Source organism: Orcinus orca, chromosome 19 (assembly GCF_937001465.1).
Source record: "Orcinus orca chromosome 19, mOrcOrc1.1, whole genome shotgun sequence".
Taxonomy (NCBI): Eukaryota; Metazoa; Chordata; class Mammalia; order Artiodactyla; family Delphinidae; genus Orcinus; species Orcinus orca.
This window is the reverse complement of record NC_064577.1, coordinates 10109469-10122255: the sequence shown is the minus strand read 5'-3', so window position 1 is coordinate 10122255 and position 12787 is coordinate 10109469. Positions and strand designations below refer to the sequence as shown.

Here is a 12787-nt window from a genome sequence, read left to right as displayed (position 1 = left end):
AAAGCACGTTTTAAAGGCAAATAAGGTTTTTATTTAAGTGACAACATTTGAGAGTTAAAAACCAGCTCACATCAAAATCAAGACCAGTTGTAAAAATCTTTTAACTCTGTAATGCTGTTTTTGTCTTGTTAGAAATCTGGTATTTTACATTTTCTTTTCTAACGGATTTTGTACAAGGCAGCCACGAGAAATAGATTAAACCTTTTTCACCACAGAACCGTCCACCACAAATAATACTGAGAGTTACATACTTAGGAACAGTCAGACGGACAAGGTCAGACCGGCTGCCACCGCCGAGGAGACAAATAGAAAAGGACAGCGGGGTCTGGGGGTGGGAGTCCCGACGAGCAAGCCACCCTACCGTCCCACCCGTCCTGGTGTCACCTGCCTCTCCTTGTGCCCGTGAGGGTGGCGGTCAAATTCCTGATTCTTTTTTTCCCATCCACCCTGTTGATTTCTCAGCAAGGAGACAAGGACCCAGGCCAGGCCTCGCTGCTTGGACTTAACCCTACGTGGGGGGGGGGGGGGGGGCGGGGGAGGGGAGGTTTCTTCTGGCTGAGCCAAAGAGAATAGGTTTCCAGAGCACTGGGCACCCAAACCCCCGGGGATTCGGCAGGAACGTTGGTTATTTAAGGCGGGGTCAAGCTGAGGCTCCGCAGGCAGGGCGCCCCTCCCGGGCAGGGCTGCACCTGGGCTGGGTGGGCGAGTGTCCCCCACAAATCCGGCGCCACCTCGGGACCCATTCCCACCTGCCTCGGGGTCCGCCTTTCATTTAACAATCGGCGCCCCGTTTTGTCGGCAGGGCACTTCCAGGGCGCGGGTCTGAGCTCCAAAGCCGTCAAAGTACGGTTTAAAACCCATGAGTTCCAGCTTCCCCTCTTTCAGGGAGCCCACCCCACCCCACCCCAGTAATGTCTGGAATCCTGGGGTCCAAATACGTTGGTTTTCTGTGGCCCAGCACCCAGACTGGAGGGCCCTTTATCCAAATGCATGAAAGAGTCTTACTTTTTTTTTTTTTTAATGTATCTGTTGCGGAGCCTAAGAGAGGAGTTGCCGAGGCCGGAAGAGCAGGCCCTGGCTACAGATGCACCCTGAACCCCCAACAGGGCGAAGGCAGGGGAGGCTGCAGGCAGGCCCTCTGTCGGGACAGCCGCCCCCCCCACCCCAAACTAGGAAGAACAAACATGCCACGCAAGGAACAAGGAGCTTTGGTCAAGCGGGAAGATGTTTTCCAGCTCCTGGGGAGCAGGCACACGGAGCTGGAAGGATTCTCTAGAAAACAGCCAGACTGGGGGTCACAGAAGTACTCCAGGAGAGGCAGTGGCACCCCCTCCGGAGAACGACACAAGTTGCTTCTTTGTTTTTCTCCAACTTAACTGGAAGGACAAGATCAAACAAACCACTAGCAGAGAAAGTGCACGTTGGTTACAGAGTTGCTGTGAAAGCAGTACTGAAACAAGTCGAATCTGATCACTATACAGGGCTCCGAGTACACACATTCACACACACCCACCGAAGCTCCCAGAACGCTGTGTTCACCACATCTCACTGTACACCTTCAGCATCTGAGGTGCACTTTGTCAGAGCCCCAAACCGGAGCTCCAGAAGGGAAGGGGTGCGGGCCCTACTGCTGGGGCCCACGTCCCGGCTCCGATCCCCACAAGCACAGAACCCTGCTCCCGCGGACTCCAAACTCCTCAGGGTCCCTGCTCTCTCTTGCTCCCAGCCTGGGGTTCTCAGAAAAAAGGGCAGAGGGACTCTAACTGGGGGAGAAGTGTCTCACGCTAATTATTTCATCACTTGAGGGCCACACATCAGTGGCTTCTGCAAAAAGGAGATGGAATTTCAGAGAAGCAGACCAACTCCGCCCGAGTGTAACGCAGCGTCTGCTTTGGAAAGGAGGGGAAGGACTGGAGTTGACGAGCTGCTGCTCGATGGACAGCCAAGAAGGATGAAATGTTAAAGGCGGGATGGGCCCGCTGCGAACCGCCAGGAGGCAGGGCCAGAGAGGAAGCTGGGAGTGATCACCCCTCCCCAGCAGACTTGCCAGCAGCTCTGGGCCTGGGCGCAGAGGCGGCGCTGGAAGTGGAACGGGAGCTGGCAGGCTGGAGAAGACAGAGTTCCAGTGGAGAGCAGGGGTGGGGGCTGGGAGCCCGGAGCCGTCCAGCCCCAGCGGCGCGTCCAGTTTACCGGGTGATTCACAACAGCAGTGCCAGCAGCCCCCACCAGCAGCCGCCACTGGGGAGGACACTGGCCACATGGGACCTGCAAGAGGTAGACAGCAGAAGCGACACTGAGCTGACACAGGTGCCTGCTGGGTATACAGACATCTGGGCCTGGGCAGCCTGGCCCGTGACCCAGAGCCTCGGCTGCAAGAGCTGGATCAGCCTCAGTGACGGCCCGAAGGGCTCAGAGGCAGCCCGGGTAGCCCAACACAGCAGGTGTGGGTCTGGGCCAGGGAGCAGGGGAAGTGCAGGAGACCAACGCCTGGGCCAGGGGCTCAGCAGGAGGAAGGCCTGGGCAGAATCTGAGGGGCCCCAGGAGAGCCAAGCCCTGCCAACCTCAGGGGATGACCCAAGAGGAGGTTACGGGCACCAAACCAAGCTGAGTGGCAGGGGGAAGGGAAGAGAACACAACAATTTGAGCCAAAATTACATGAACCCCTGCAGCTCTGGGACCTCAGCTGTTACGCCTTCCAGGAGCCAAAGGGAGAAATCACTCTGAGCAGAGCTGGGGAGGGGGAGCCCGACCAGTGCCCTTTGGGGAATGTCTCTGTCCCTGGGACACCAGGTTTGGACCTCAGTGCAAAGCAAACCTCTCTATGGAGCAGGGACCCCTTCCCAGCGACCCCCCAGAGGGGCTTCCTTTGAAGTGGTGGGGCAACGGTGGCTCCCTCCTGCCCACCCCCTGCCCCAGCCCCTCTCTTAGTCTGCAAGGAAGGTATAGATCACTGGGCACTCTGAGAGGCTCTGAGGGGCTCTTAGGCCTGAAGAGCCTCAGAAGGCAGAAGTGCAGGACAACCTAGGAGTCAAAAACTCCCACCAATCTCAGCTCGGGAGACCCCTCCAGTTACAGAAGGAAGGCAGGGCCCAGAGAGGGCAAGCAACAGGCTCAAGGCTCACAGCCAGCCCGGCTAGGCCAGAACCGGGGCCACAGCCTCACAGGGGAGGGCACCAGGCAGGACTCCGGGAAGAGGCACAACTGTCCTCAAGGGCCACGGGAGAAAGGTGAGGAGACAAGAAAGGGGACAATGGACAGCTGCAGGAGAACAGACCGTCAGCACCAGACCCCGCCCCCCAAGGGCCGTGGGCAAACGACTCAAACAGAGGATGAGCCCAGGGGACATCCTCTCGCTCCCAGAACGTGGCCACTTTGCCACAGGAGAGCCAGGCCCAAGATGGTGACCCGGGACGCCACACGGAGGGCAGGCACAAATGCCACTCGACCCTCCAGCAGGCGGCCAGGAAGCTGTACCTGCCAGCGGCATTTGGTCCCTGGTCTGGGGGCTGCTCCCGTTAGGGCCTGCTTAGCATCACTGTGGAAGCCTCAGGAATGCAGGAAGATGGTCGACTTTGTCAAACCCTCCGGCTCCAGGCAGGCCTGCCCCCGGGATTACACAAACATCCACCCTAGCTGGGGCTTGCGCTACAGGCATGATGGGGCAGCAGCGACCGCACTGAGACCCCTGGATCTCACCCCTTCGCAGCCCAGGGAGCCCCCCGAGGCCAGGCAGGGTCCTGCCCCCCTCGCTGGTCGGACACTGCTGGACAGACACGGGAGGGAAAAAGCAGGAAAAGGCCTGTGTCTGCCGGGGAGAAGGCAGCCCGCTGGGGCCCCCCTGCTCTGCGCGCAGCCTGGCCCTCAGGGCACCGACTCGAACTTGGGGGGCCCGCGCGCCCAGCTGAGCGCGGGCAGGGGCCGCTCGTGGTCCTTGTCGGACTCGGGCTGGCTCTGGGCCCGCTCGGGCTTGGGGTTGGCGGGCGGGTCGGGCTGCTGCACCGACATGGTCCGGCGCAGGTGGTTGCGCTTCCGCAGGAACTCGGGCTGCGCGTGGAGGCCGAAGCTGCCCTTGCGCAGGATCATACGCGAGCTGTTCTTCTTGGGGCGCGAGCGGTGGCCGGCCTCCAGCGCGGCCAAGTGCGCGGCGTAGCCCTCGCTCAGGAACTGCGGAGGGGACAGGCGTCAGGCCAGAGGGGCAGGCGGGCCGTGGTCCTGCCCTTCCCCACACCCCAGCATCGCCCTCTCCCCGGAACACCCAGCTGCTCCAGGACCTGGGGAGCTCATGACGGGTTAATGCTCCCTGCCCGGCTTTGGGCAACTGAGCGCTTCTGTCTGTACCCCCGGGTCACGCCAGAGTTCCCTGGATTCCTGATGGGGTGAAGCTCCCATCCTTGTCACTTTCACTAAAATCCCCCAAAGGTAAGTCTCTCTCTCCCCTCCTCCAGCTTCTGCTGCATGGAACCTCGTTATTTTCTGGCCCCCGCAGCTGCCCTTCCTGCCCATCTCTCTCCCTAGGTCCTCAGAGCCTTTGCTACTCAAAGTGTGGGCCGTGGATCACAGCCGCAGCAGCACGACCTGGACCCTTGACGGGCAGGATGTCAGGCCCCAGCCCAGGCCTGGGAATCTGAATCTGCGTTTAAACGAGGTCTCCAGGTGACCTGTGCGCACCTTAGAGTTGCGAAGCCCTGCTCTAACGGTCCCCACTCTGAGGTCCCACCATCTCTGCCCCTCCACCTGCCGGTCACTTTCAGGCACCTCCCACTCAACGTGGCCCAAAGAGATCATCGCCTTCCATTCAGTCGCCTGCTTTTCAACCCCAGTAATGGGACCACCTACCTGGTCACCCAGGTCAGAAACCGGGCGTCATCTTTGACTTTCCCTTTCTCTCGACTCTTGCATCCGATCCCTTCGTTACCAAATCCAATCCATCCTGCCTCAGAAGCGCCTCTCAGGCCCTTGGCCTTCTCTGCCCTGCCACTGCTTCCCTCCCCTCTCCCCTTCCTCTGATCCGCCTTCCACCTGCAGCCCGACGGACCTCTCTGAATCACAAACTCATCACAAACTCACTCCAGAGCCGTAGAGTCCCAGCTTGGCGAGACACACAGGCCGTCCAGGACCCGCTGCTCCAGCCCCCTCTCCCCTTCCCTCCCACATCACACTCAGACAAGCTGAGTCACTTGCAGTTCCCATAATACACACGTGCTCTGCCGTCTCCTGACCGTGGCTTTTGCTGCTGCCTCTGTCACAAAGGCTCCTCCAACCTCAGGCCCTTCCTGGATAATTCCTTCAAACTCCCAGAAAACCACCTTGTCCCTGAGTCCGGCTTAGCTGCTCCTCTCTGGGACCCCACAGTTCTCTGTGCTCCCTGTCATTCATTATGGCTCCTGCCACACTGCACTGTCATTGTCTGCTAATTTTTCCATCTCCCCCACTAGACTGGATGACATGACATCCGATTCCACCGTGGATCTCCCCTGTACCCAGCGCAGGGCCTGGCCCAAAGCAGGCACCCAGTCGTGTTTGTGGAAGGAAGGAAGGAAAGAAGGAAGGAAGGAAGGAAGGAAGGAAAGAACAAATGACTGAAGAGCAAACAATGGAATAAACCTCCTCCTCCCCTCTCCCCTTTTGTTGGTTCCACCCCCCTCACCCCCCAACCCCCAGCCCCACCTCTACCCACCTGGCACTGGGTTTGATACTTCTTGGTGGGCCGGCCCACAATGAAGATCTGGGAGGGTGGCAGGCCTAGCACACTGTAGACGGAGATGTCCTTCGTGGAGCCGTAGGCCGCACTGATTTTGATGAAGCACTGAAACACAGGGCAGCTGATGGAGGGAGAGGGGGCCCAGCGCATCCCCACAGAGGACTCCTAGATGTCCCCCCAGGGAGCACTGCTGGGGGACCCTTTATCTGCACACTGATAGACTCCAAGTCATGGGACCACCCTGCATCAGGAACCACCCCCTGCAGTGGCCTCCCCGCCCGCCCCACCCTCTGCACCGAAAGCCTGATATGGGCTCCACCTGTGAATCACAGCCCCACCATTTGCTGACCCCACGTGAGGAACATGACCCGTAGGTTACGAACAGTGGGGCAAAGTGCTCCTCTGTGGACAGGAAATTGAGTGCCAAGTTGACACAATCCAGGGCCGGGACTGGAGGCCAGTTCTGTCCTGCCAATTCTGCCCTCTGGTCCTCCTGCCTGTCCGTGCCTTTCTCTCCATTCCACGACTACCACCTGGATTCTGGTCTTCTGTCTCTTACTTGGGCAACAGCCTCCCAACTGGCCTCCCTGCCCCTCGTTTCTCCCGCCAATCTGTTCTCCATACAGCTGCCAAAACGATCTTTCTACCCAAATTAGACACTGCCACTCCCCTGCCTGAAGCTTTTCCATGGCTCACCACTACCCTCAGCAGAGAGTTCACGGTCTTGCCCAGTTTCTAAGGTTTTCACGGCCTGCCCAGCCCAGGCCCCTGATCACTTCTGGGACCTCAGCTCCCACTGGACCTGAATCGGATCCAGCACATACCCCCATCCTGAATACCTGCAGCTCTGAGAACATCCCAGGCTCTTTCCTACCTCAGTGCCTTTGCACATGCTGTTTCTCTGGTCACAGGACAAACTCATACTCATGCTTCAAGACTCAGCTCAGAAGTTGCCACCGCCTAGAAGCCTTCCCTGGCCTCTCCAGACAAAGCTAGGTCCTTTCTCCTCTGTTTTCCCAAAGGGTCTTTTCTAGTCACCCACCGGTTAACTGTCAATTTCCATGTTTTTCTTCCTGTAGATCAGGGATTGGCAGACTCTTTTGGTGAAAGACCAGATACTAAATATTTTAGGCTTTGCACTCTGTTGCAACTACTCAACTATTCCATTGTAGCTGAAAAGCAGCCATGAACAGCCCGTAAGCAAATGAGCACGGCTGTGTTCCAGTAATACTTTGTTTATGGACATGGAAATGTGAGTTTCATATAATTTTCACATGTCATGAAACCTTATTCTTCTTTTGATTTTTTTCCCCCAACCATGTAAGAGAATTAAAACCATTCTTAGCTCACAAGTCATATAAAAACCATGGGCCGGATTCAGCCCCTGGGCCATGATTTGTCAACCCCGGCTCTAGATCGGCAGTTCTCAAAATTTTGTAAGCATCAGAATCCCCTGGTGGGCTTGTTAAAATACAGATTGCCGGGCCCCCTTCCCAGAGTTTCAGATTCAGTAGGTCTCCAAGGGGGGCCAGAGACTCTGCATGTCTAATGAGGTCCCGGGGAACCCTGTGCCACGGGGCACGCAGTGAAAATCGCAGCTCTAGGACATCCCGAGTTCTGTTTGCCTCTGTGCATCCCCAACGCCCAGGACAGGGGAGGGAACACACTAGGCACTTCAGTGTCTGCTGAAGGTGTAACCAGATGCAGAGACAAGAGTTTAGGCTTTCGGGTCAGAAGATAAAGGATGAAAGGGTGACTCTGAGATCCTGGGCACATCCCTAAGCCTCACCTTTCTCACTTGCCTGTAGGGATAATAAGACACACCTCGCTGGGCAGTAAAAGGACCCATGAGGTGCACGTGAATGTGCTTTGCAAACTGGGCATCCGCTTGGACAATCGGAGGATGTGGGGTAAAGGAGGAGGCCCCCCCACCCCGGGTTGAGGGAGGAGGGGAGGGGTGATGGGGAGGGCGGTGGAGGAAGCCCTGCCCAGCCGGGACACTCACCTCCTGCATGAGGTTGCGCAGGAAGATGGCCTTCTGCCGCAGCGGGTCGTGCACCAGCCCGTCCGAGAAGAAGATCATGCCCTGTGGGAAGTTGTGCTGGGACAGCCACGACACCACCCGCTGCTTCTGCATGTCCGGCCGCCCCGTGATGTAGAGGATCATGTAGCCCAGGTCCTGCCAGTGCCTGGCGAGACGGCATTGCAGGGTCCAGCCCCGCCCTGCGTGGGCCACCCCCTGCCCGGCAGCCCGCCCCACTCCCCACTTCCCCCTGCCCCGAGAAGCCGGAGGGGCTGTTCCCAGGAGCACTAGGGGAAAACAAGGGGGCACCCTGAAGTCCGCACCCCCAGTTGAGCCCCGTGAGTCCTGGCCATCTCCCCCGGATGGCCCACAGGCACCAACCACATGCCCACAGCACAAATGATGCCCTCACTCCCGGCCCCTCTGCTTGGGTCCCCTTCTCTGTGGTGCGCCACCATCACTCAAGCTTCTGGAGCCAGAGAGAAGCGCCTTTGATCCCTCCCTTTCCTTCGGTCTCCCGTCCTTCCTCCTCCAATCAAGGAGCCTTTGATTCTACCCGGCAGGATCTTCACTCCATCCTCTCAGTTTAACTCCACTTCTTAGCCTTAGCTCAGGACCCATCGCTCTCCTGGGCCACTACAAAACCCTCCTGGGAGGCCCCTTTCCCTCCAGTGCCCCCAGTTGCAATCCAACCTGGGCCGTGCAACTTCGAGCAGGTTACTTAACGCCCCCAGGATTTCAGTTTCCCCTTCTGTAAAATGGGGCTAATAACAACAATTACCACCTAGGGTTTTCTGAAGGATGAAATACATTCATCCCAAACAAGCCTGGCAGTGAGTTTATTGTTATCCTTGGTACTGTTTCCATGGTGATTTCTGTAAATTGCACATCTAACCCCACTACTCCTTTGCCTAAAGCCATTCCTGGCTCCCCGGTGCCCTGAGGTCGCAAGGCCCCCCTGCACTGGTGGTCCCCCACACTCTGCCCTTGAGCATGGCAGCTCCCCAGCCACACGGAGCTGCTTTGCTGCCCCAGACAAGCCCTGTGCTCTTCTGCTGCAGACCCCTGCCCTAGAGAGGCTTTGTGCTCCATCTCCTTATGTTCCCATCCCCCCATCTTTCAAGGCCACCTCCTCCAGGAAGCCTTCCCTGCTTTCCAAGCAGGATCTGCCTCTCTCTTCTCTGTGCTCTCACAGTGGGCAAGTGCTCTCCGCTGACATGGAATCCTGTCTGTAAGATGTCAGATGAGCCCAGGCCTGATTGCAGGCTTTTGTGGCGCTAGCCACTGACTGGCCACCATAGATTGGGGGTTTCCAAACCTGGAAGATGCTCTGAGAGATTTGGGGAGGTTGTGTAAGAATGCTCAGGCTCAGGTGTCACCTCCAGAGTTCTGGTTAATTCTGACGGGGTACCCAGTGATCTGTGATTATAGAAAGCAGCTTCTGATGCTTAGCAAGGTTTGGAGAGCACCGCAGCGGCCCCAGGAGCCCATGTGAAGAGATGAGAGCACCAGATGGACTGCCCCCCAGAGAGGAAGGACCACAGCCTCCCCTTCCCAGGTGTGGGAGGGGGACACTGACTTGGGAGGGGCTTGGAGAAGATATAATGGGAATAAAGGACGCAGGCTTATAAGGAGGAGGTCGACCCCTGAAATGAGCAGGTCCAGGGCCTGTTTCCACAAGGCCAGTGGGCATCTTGAGGTGAGCAGTCTCGTAGGAGTCCTTGAGCCAGACTAGTTTTCTCTCCCCAGAGTGACCACTGCTGCTGGGGTGGTGCAGGGCAGTCCCCTGACCCAGTCCCCAAGAACTCCCAGGACCCGGGATCGGTCCCACTCTTGGTGTTCTGATCCCTTGGAGTCCTGGAGTACAGTTTCTCATGCCCATGACTTGTTTTCTCCACTGGACTGTGAATTTCCTCTAACTAGGATCTCTTTCTGCATCAGTGCCCAGCCTAGAGCCTGGCCCAGAGCCAGCCTCAGAAAAGAGTGGAGGGAGAGAGGGAGAGACTAAAGTGGCACCTCTTTTGCTTTTCTAGCGGCAAAATCTGTTTGCGCCTCTCTCCGCAGTACAATAGCCCTAGGAAGCTGTGCTTCCTGCCGCACCTCCTGCCCTGTCCCAATCTGGCCCCCAACATCCAATGGCCCTAAACTTGCCCCACCTCTTCCCCACACGTGCTCTGTTCTTCCCTGTCACCTTCTTGGCCTATCAAAACCAGTTTTGTGGGCTTCCCTGCTGGCGCAGTGGTTGAGAGTCCGCCTGCCGATGCAGGGGACACGGGTTCGTGCCCCGGTCTGGGAAGATCCCACATGCCGTGGAGCGGCTGGGCCCGTGAGCCATGGCCGCTGAGCCTGCGCGTCCAGAGCCTGTGCTCCGAGACAGGAGAGGCCACAACAGTGAGAGGCCCGCATACCGCAAAAAAAAAAAAAAAAAAGAGTTTTGTATTTTCTTCTTTTTGTCTTTCTGCATGTGCTAATATTTGTACAATGGCATGGACTGCAATATATATACATATATATCCGTCCTTCAGGAGTTGCCTCAAATGTCACCTGCCCCAGGAAGTCTGCTCTGCTTTCTCCAATCAGCTGTAATAGCTGCAATCTCTCGATTAGCACTGTGTTAGCTAGTCTTGAAAGATGGCCTCCCAGTGAGCCACGTGTCCCAGTATTCACACCTTTATGTGGTCCCTTCCCCTTGAATCTGGTTCGATCCTGCGCCTCACTTATAACCAACAGAACGTAGTGGAAAGGACACTGAATTCCGAGGCTGGGTCCTAAGAACGCTTGTAGCTTCCAGCTGGGTCTCTAGGAACCAGAGGAGGCCGGTCACCATGGTGGAAGTCAGCCACCAGGTACAAAGTCTGGCTGGTCTGAGACCACCTGGCTGGTCACATGGAACAGCCACATGGAGAGAGAGAAAGAGGCGCCCCAGCCGAGGAACAAGACACGTGAGCTCATCATCCATCCTGAACATCTTGAACCTCCAGCCCAGTGGAGCCCTCAGATGACCCCCCGCCTGGACCGCCACCTGACTGCCATTGCTGGAGAAACTCCCAGCAGAAGCCAGTCAATGATGTGATAGAATAATAAAGTACGATCTTCAGTTGCTAAGTACGGAGCATTTGCTCCACGGCAACCGGTAATCAGAACACACCAATTTTATCCTGACTGGGATCTGAATGCAAGAGACCAGGCCTGATTCACTGCACAGAATGCTCAGACAGTGTTAGAATAAACAGAGGGAGGAAGATAGAGAGGGAGGGAGGGAGGGCATCCGAGATTCTCAAGGGCCTCAGTAAATTACTGCTGGAGGTGAAGCCAGGACTCCCGGCTCCTGGCCCATATCCCCCAGGGCTGCTGGCCCCTGCCCCGGGGGGACACATCCCCTGCAGGGAGGGTGCACTCACCGGACAACGTCCACTGCCCCTGGCCGGACCTTGGGGTCGCTTCCCATGATGGACACGCTGGCCGCGAAGGAGCCGTCGATGCTGAAGACCACGCACTCCATGCCCCGGGGCAGCACTGTGAGGTAGCTCATCGCGCAGGTCTGGTCGCCCCTGAAAGGTATGGCCAGCCGTGCGCTCAAGGTCAGGTGTCAGCCTGAGGCCAAGGTCAGCCCACAGCCGGGGTCAGAGCTCAGTCAGGGCCAGGTTGAGAGAGAACCTGGGCGGCATCTCCTGATGCTACAGCTGCGACCGCATCCCATTTTCCTCTCTCCCTGCAGACAAGGACAGGGTCCCGAAGACAGTCCCTCGAGGCCCCCATCTTCTGGACAGGCCTGGCTGGCAGGGCCATGGAACCGGGTGAAAGCACCGTGAGAGTGTCACCTGGGTCTTACCTGACGACCATCTTCACAGGGTAGACGCCGAGCCCCAGGCGCCGGGGCCGCGGCACGCTGTACGTGATCCGGCCGCTGCTGTTCGTGATCTCCGTGTCCAAGTGCACCCAGCGGCCGGAGGAAGGCTCTGCCATCACCAGGATGTCCACCTGCAGGCAGTGAGGGGCCCAGGGGAACCGCTGAAGGCTGGGGCGCTGGGGCTGGGCTTGGGAGCTCTTCTCTGCCAAGACAGCAGGGCTTGGGGTCCCGTCCGACGCTAGCTCCTGGCTCCCACCACCTTTCCTCTTTCTACTGCAGCCACACCAGCTTCTCCGAGGCACCCGGTCCATCCCTCACTCCCGCTCTCCCTCCCTGACCTGCGTGAGCATCTCCCACCTCGTGCAGCCAGGCCTTCCGCAGCCCTCACCGCACGTGCCACGTGGTGCCCAGGAGGGGATGGCCCAGCCTCTGTACCTTCTCCCCGGTCAGGGCCACCATGTCGAGGGGCCCGTACATGAACCGTCCCACCAGGACCTGGGGGCCGTCTTCGGCAGCAATCACGTCGTTGGCCCGGTGGTTGGCGGTGACATTCTGGAAGGACAGAAACCAGCTCAGCTTCTGCAAGGGGACTTGACCTGGCTTTTTCCTTACGTCAGCCACAGGATCAGCTGGAGGGATGCACACCCGCCGGATGTTGCCTTCCTTCCTATTAACCTCGTTAGAGCTTCCGAGATGTGTCCCCATGGAATCCACGAGGGACACAGACCCTTAGACCCTCACGTGGTCTCCAAGGAGCCCTGGGCTCCTGCAGACCAGCATCCTCCGCTCTTGATTCTCCGCATGGCCCGGAGGTAACAACCAGTCCTCAGAGCCTGGCATCCTTCTAGATCCCCAGGCTGCAAACTGAGGGTCACCTTCACTTCTTCCTTCCTCATCACGGCTCACATCCAGTAGCCGTTTACCATCCGTCTTTGCTTCGTGGGCGACTTAAATGTCAAGAGTAGAGAAAACAGCGTAGGAAGTCTCGTGTGGCCGGAAACCAGTCGCGGCCATTCTGGCTCTGCTCTTCCCTGGCTGGATGCCCCCACCCCGCTCCAGATCATTCTGGAGCGATGCTGGACGTCGCGTCACTTGTCTGTAACTATCCCAGCATCCCCATCCTTCTTCACGTCTGGTTTCAATTCATTCCGTAGCCCTACATTGGCCCCAGCTGCCCACCACTCCCAGCCTGGCTTCAAGACCCAAACCACTC

The 12787-nt window shown here is 57.9% G+C and overlaps 1 protein-coding gene across 1 annotated transcript in view; it reads right to left on the bottom strand.

Moving 5' to 3' along the window:
- Nucleotides 1-8: 8 nt before the first annotated feature.
- PITPNM3 (PITPNM family member 3) overlaps nt 9-12787 on the bottom strand; it is a 91476-nt gene continuing 78697 nt past the window's right edge. The window contains exons 15-20 of the mRNA XM_004267011.3: nt 12010-12126; nt 11557-11705; nt 11126-11275; nt 7707-7890; nt 5678-5806; nt 9-4164 (exon numbers count right to left, since the gene is read on the bottom strand). Of these exons, the coding sequence (XP_004267059.1) occupies nt 3862-4164; nt 5678-5806; nt 7707-7890; nt 11126-11275; nt 11557-11705; nt 12010-12126 (1032 nt within the window). The 3' untranslated portion in view covers nt 9-3861. The remainder of the gene's footprint in view (nt 4165-5677; nt 5807-7706; nt 7891-11125; nt 11276-11556; nt 11706-12009; nt 12127-12787) is intronic.